At 42.6% G+C, this 6,007-nt stretch overlaps 2 protein-coding genes across 2 annotated transcripts in view; one reads left to right on the top strand and one right to left on the bottom strand.

The window, feature by feature from the left end:
- Positions 1-6,007, top strand: part of slc25a47a (solute carrier family 25 member 47a) — a 486,107-nt gene that overhangs the window by 82,181 nt on the left and 397,919 nt on the right. The gene's annotated exons all lie outside the window — the stretch shown is intronic.
- LOC311026997 (heat shock protein HSP 90-alpha) lies at positions 161-5,911 on the bottom strand. Its single transcript, XM_084030730.1, has 11 exons — positions 5,771-5,911; positions 4,079-4,228; positions 3,578-3,944; positions 3,328-3,461; positions 2,901-3,224; positions 2,634-2,799; positions 2,338-2,528; positions 1,580-1,727; positions 1,166-1,434; positions 725-1,058; positions 161-608 (listed from the first exon to the last, which is right to left on the bottom strand). The coding sequence occupies exons 1-11, from the start codon at positions 5,777-5,779 to the stop codon at positions 496-498; spliced, it is 2,205 nt and encodes a 734-aa protein (XP_083886856.1). The 5' UTR covers positions 5,780-5,911; the 3' UTR covers positions 161-495.

Here is a 6,007-nt window from a genome sequence, read left to right as displayed (position 1 = left end):
TGTTTTATGAAGTTATGCTCACAAACAACGCTAAGGTCACTCTTTAGGGCTTTGACTTGAATTTATAAACGTCTTCAAGTCAATAACTTCTTGTGCCTTTTAAAGATTGCTTATACATCCCCTTCCAAACTTATCGTAGACTCATTAAGGATGAACAAAACTTAACATGGTAAACCTTTATTTATGTGTTCCACTCGATTGAAATAACAGTATCAATTGTGGTATATTTACAGTTAAAGTAAGAACACATAAAACATCGGAATGTCAATAAATACAAAAAGAAACGCGTTGATAAAACTCAAGTTTACAAAAAGTGACAACTTAAAAAATAAAGTTCTAACAGGGGAATGAAACTGGGCTGCATATGGTCAATGCCAGAGGAATTATCGTGAATTTGGTCAAAAAGTGGTTGAGGGGGAGGCCATCCCAGGCTCACTTACAACATTAACTTTTATAACACTACTTCTCAACACTAAACAGGTAGCGGACACAAGTCTAGTCCACCTCCTCCATCCTGGATGTGTCCTCGTCATCCCCTTCAAGAGGGGGCATGTCCTCCACGGGAGCAGAGAGGACTTCGTCTGGTGTATGATCATCTTCATCAATACCTAAAAACAGGAAGGAAGCAACTTAATTATGAGTCACTGAAGCCAATAAAAGTATGTATCTAGCTCAAAAAGGTGCAAGAAGTATCAATTATGATGTGTCAAACACAGATACTCACCAAGACCCAGCTTGATCATTCTGTAGATGCGATTGGAGTGAGTCTGGGGGTCATCCAAGGTGAATCCCGAAGAGAGCAGTGCCGTCTCAAAGAGCAGGATGACCAGATCCTTCACGGATTTGTCATTCTTATCAGCCTCGGCCTTCTGCCTCAGGGTCTCCACAATGGGGTGGTCAGGGTTGATCTCAAGGTGCTTTTTAGCAGCCATGTAGCCCATGGTGGAGTTGTCCCTCAGGGCCTGGGCCTTCATGATCCTCTCCATGTTGGCCGTCCAGCCGTAAGTGCTGGTGACGATGCAGCAGGGGGAAATGACCAGACGGTTGGAGACGGTGACCTGCAGAGGAAAACAGTAATTTAACACCATTTTACACCAAGACAGTGGGTTATACATGATTGTAAGTTGCACCTCACGGGTTGTTTTCAAGCGGGATAACTTCTTACCTTCTCCACCTTCTTCTCCAAGATGTCCTTCATTATCTTGCACAAGTTCTCAAACTGAGCCTTCTTCTCTTCCTGCTTCTTCTTCTCTTCATCATCCTCGGGCAGCTCCAGGCCTTCCTTGGTCACTGAAACCAGGTTTTTGCCCTCAAACTCCTTCAGCTGCTGGACGCAGTACTCGTCGATGGGCTCGATCATGTAAATGACCTCCAGGCCGGCTTTGCGAAGGCGCTCCACGAAGGCAGAGTTGGCCACCTGGTCTTTGGTCTCACCTGAAATGCACGTTTAGTCAAGTTAAGTTTATTTATATATTTCATACGACACTATTACACTTCATGAAATATTGCAAAAAACTAATTGCATTTTATTTCAACACCTTTCAATTTACACCAACTGTTTAATGAAAAGCATTCTCACCTGTGATGTAGTAAATGTGTTTCTGATTTTCCTTCATACGTGTAACATAGTCCTTCAGGGAAACCACCTCATCCCCAGAAGCCGAGGTGTAGTATCGCAGCAGCTCAGACAGTCTCTTTTTGTTTTGAGAATCCTCATGAATGCCAAGCTGTAAGCCCATTAAAAGTAAGTATCAGTAACATGCAGTTGATCCATTTCAAAATAAGTATATCAGTGTTAAACAAATTAATACTGATATTTGTAAAAATAAATAAATAAATAAAACTGGTATTGGTCTTTAATGTGTAACCATTGATAATCAGAGTGTCACAATTTAAACAGAAGATGACAGTTTGGACGATAACCAAACATGACTCAAAGCAGCTTTTCATTAGGACAATATGGCCAAAGGATTAGACAGATGGTCACTGCAAAAGACACGAGTAAGAAACGATAATCATTAAAGTGTAACTTCACCCCCTGGTCTGAGCCTTGCTCCACTGACTGCATAATAAACAGAGTGGGCCCACTTCCATATGACAAACGTCTTGATGCAGTGTGAAACATGACGGCGACAATGGCTTGGAAAAGAGCAATATAGGATTTGATGAATTTACTTTTCCCATCAGACAATAAGACAAGAATATCACCCCACAGTCCCTCCACCTCACTACTTCCAGCAAACAGAACCTTGAGCCTCCTAAACTTCAGATTACATTCAACAGGATTCACAAAGTATCAAACCAAGGTTAAAACTATTGCAGGGCGAGGACACTGACCTTGATGTTCTTGGAGAACTGCTCGTAGTACTTCTTGTAGTTGTCCTTGTCCTCGGCCAGTTCAGTGAAGAGCTCCAGGCACTTCTTAACCAGGTTCTTGCGAATGACCTTCAGGATCTTGCTCTGCTGCAGCATCTCTCTGGAGATGTTCAGGGGAAGATCCTCAGAGTCCACCACACCCTTTATGAAATCTGATAGGATGGACAAAGACAACCCGATCAGCCATATATTCAAATTTCCAAAATCGATTAATGTCCTGTATACACCAGTTATTCCACAATTGGGTGAATACTCACTGAGGTACTCAGGGATGAGCTCATCGCAGTTGTCCATGATGAAGACCCTGCGTACGTATAGTTTAATGTTGTTCTTCTTCTTCTTGTTCTCAAAGAGGTCAAAGGGAGCGCGACGAGGCACAAAGAGAAGGGCACGGAATTCCAGCTGACCTTCTACCGAGAAGTGCTGTGAGAAAGAGGGTTTATTTGGTCAGATTTCAAAATTTGGCCACATTACTTGTATTACAATACATCCGATATGGACTAAAAATAATTAAGAGGGCCTACCTTGACAGCCAGGTGGTCTTCCCAGTCATTGGTAAGACTCTTGTAGAACTCTCCATACTCCTCGTTAGTGATATCATCTGGGTTACGGGTCCACAGGGGTTTGGTCTTGTTCAGCTCTTCCTCGTCAATGTACTTCTCCTTGATCTTCTTCTTCTTCTTCTTCTTGTCTGAACACTTGTCGTGGTCGTGCTCCTCATCCGACCCAACATCCTCGATGTCAGGCTTGTCCTCGTCCTTCTCCTCATCTTCATCCTTGTCCTTTTCCTTCTCCTCCTCCTCCTCTGCCTCATCGTCACTCACCTCCTTGTCACGCTCCTTCTCCACCTGAATAAAAATAGGGCTCAGTTACTTTGCATGGTTTTTTGAATACTTTATTGAACATGTTAAATGTAAATTCATTCATCAAACTACTTAAATGAGTACTTACAAAGAGTGTTATGGGATAGCCAATGAACTGCGAGTGCTTTTTCACAATTTCTTTTACTCTTTTCTCCTCAATGTATTCTATCTGGTCTTCCTTCAAGTGCAGGATCACCTTGGTGCCACGTCCCATGGGCTCACCTATATGGAGAAAAGAGGGGTCAATGCAAGTAAGAGAAACCTCTCCACCTCCTGTAGGTACGTCTTTATCAGTAAAAACTAAATGGCAACAAAGTAATGGCCTTTACGTTTCTTACCAGTGTCCACTTTAACAGTGAATGAGCCTCCAGCAGAGGATTCCCAGGCATACTGCTCGTCATCGTTGTGCTTGGTTATGACCGTCACCCTCTCAGCCACAAGGTAGGCGGAGTAGAAACCCACGCCGAACTGACCGATCATGGAGATGTCGGCTCCAGCCTGCAGAGCCTCCATGAAAGCCTTGGTGCCAGACTTGGCGATCGTACCCAGATTGTTAATCAGGTCAGCCTTGGTCATGCCGATACCCGTGTCAATCAGGGTTAGGGTGCGTTCCTCTTTGTTGGGAATTATTTCGATTTTGAGGTCCTTGCCACTGTCCATCTTGGAGGGCTCAGTGAGACTCTCATAGCGGATTTTGTCCAGAGCCTGAAAAGTTGTCGGAAATTCAAACAATTCCAATTATACAGTGTACAATACTTAAACCTAAAAAGCTCAATCACATCTTTGACAAACCATGATGTTTAGGAATCAGCTTTAGACCACTACTATGGCAAACTTACATCGGAGGAGTTGGAGATAAGCTCCCTAAGGAAGATCTCTTTGTTAGAGTAGAAAGTGTTGATGATCAGGGACATCAACTGAGCGATCTCAGCCTGAAAAGCAAACGTCTCAGCCTCCTCCTCCATCGGTTGGTCGTGTGATTCAGGCATCTAAAAAAAGAGGGAACAAATGACTATTTTTAGATGATGCATATATCATGGATTAGACATGCACAAAAAATCATTCATATCCTTAAAGCATATTGCACAAAAACCACAATTATTTTAAATTAGAAAATGAAATGCCATTCAGAGTAATGCTGTACACTTTGATATAGTGTATAGTTGTAATTCATGTATCTTTATATATTTTTTTTTCAGTAAAACAGGCACATTGTAGACCTGTGTGTGCACGCGCAATCATGTTCACTGGTCTGTGATTCAGCTTCAGCAGTGAGTCATACACCGTCACACCTACAACCACAGCACTGCAAATCATGCGTGTAATGTGCAAGTAACTAAAGTTGCATTAAAGAACATGCATGACTATGGTGGGTTGGTATACGCATGCATCCATTGGTGGGTTTGTATTTGCAGCATGAATCAATTGTGGGAGCAGGTGGTGTGACAGACTGTCCAGCTCTGCTCAAGTGCTCCACCTGCCTTTAATCCATCTTTGGCAAAGGAGGAAGAAAAATCCACTGGATTCTGCCTTTACACACGTCACATAATGTATATTTTATTTTCTGTAAACACAATAGAGGTATATGTGGAGAGTGTAGCAATGGAACTGTGCTCAGCCGATTTTAAAATATACAACCGAGACCTCCAAAAAAAAAAGACCATACTAAATTACTGTCAGCACACAAATGCATATATAAATCATGACCGTGTAATTCATATGATTGGTTATTTAGAGGAGCGTGTGGCTAGGATTCAATATCAGCATAGGAAGAAAAAAATTATTTAAATAAAAGACACCACCTGCCGGTTTCCCGGACGAACTGCATGTTTCTAGAAGGTACCAAGAGGCAAACAGAACTAGCAGTTTCCATAGGAATCGCAAGCTCCTCCCTCTGAACCGTCTGAGGAGGTTCTGTGAATGATCGCCCCGGTACTTCACTGTCATCGCAAAACCTTCTGAACAGTCTCTCTGGGGCGTGGGGGGGTAAATCCAACCTACCTCATTCAATTCTGCGCCTGCTTAACACAAATCCTGTCTGACGAGGGCAACCCGAGTGCAGTATGTAGTGTGTGTGGCTGCTGTCAAGTTAATGTGGGTGGGATAACGTCAGTTTTTCTAAGATAATATAGGGGAAAAAAGTTTTTGACTTATGCAAATAACGGTGACATGCCAGGATTATAATTACTCTGTCAATAAACGGTTAGAAACTTTGGCGTTAAAACACGGTTATAGTACTGTCATAAGCTGATTATAACACGGTGCACATGGACTAGATTCACTCTGTCATTACCTTCTCATCCAGGCATGTTGGAATACTTTATCAAAAATGTATTGTCAAGTTATATTTCAGCGACACCTGTATAAAACGGTTAATACATAATGTTAGCTATATATCATATAAGCTAATATTAGCTTGATTTAAAGCTAAGGTTGTATATCAACCGTTTAAATACAGATTAAAGTCTGCCATGTTATTTGTTTAAATAGTTGGCGTCTCGTCATAATATAAACATATCAAATGTATTTACCTTGGTCATCGATGTCTCGGGAAACAACCACCGGCGTGAGATGTGTCGCAGACAACCCGACTAGTGAGGTATCTAGTGCGGGTGAGCTGTGCAGCTTTTCTACCCTTTCCGAGCGTTCGAGAACAAGCTTCCAGAACCATCTGGAATCTTCGTGACTCCGGCTCGGGTGGGGGCCGCTGATAGGCCCAGCGGGCTGTCAATCACGATTTGTTGTACACGCCTCTGTCCATTCATGGC

This window comes from Eutrigla gurnardus (assembly GCF_963514095.1).
Source record: "Eutrigla gurnardus genome assembly, chromosome: 16".
Lineage (NCBI taxonomy): Eukaryota > Metazoa > Chordata > Actinopteri > Perciformes > Triglidae > Eutrigla > Eutrigla gurnardus.
This window is presented reverse-complemented; position numbering and strand designations above follow the sequence as displayed.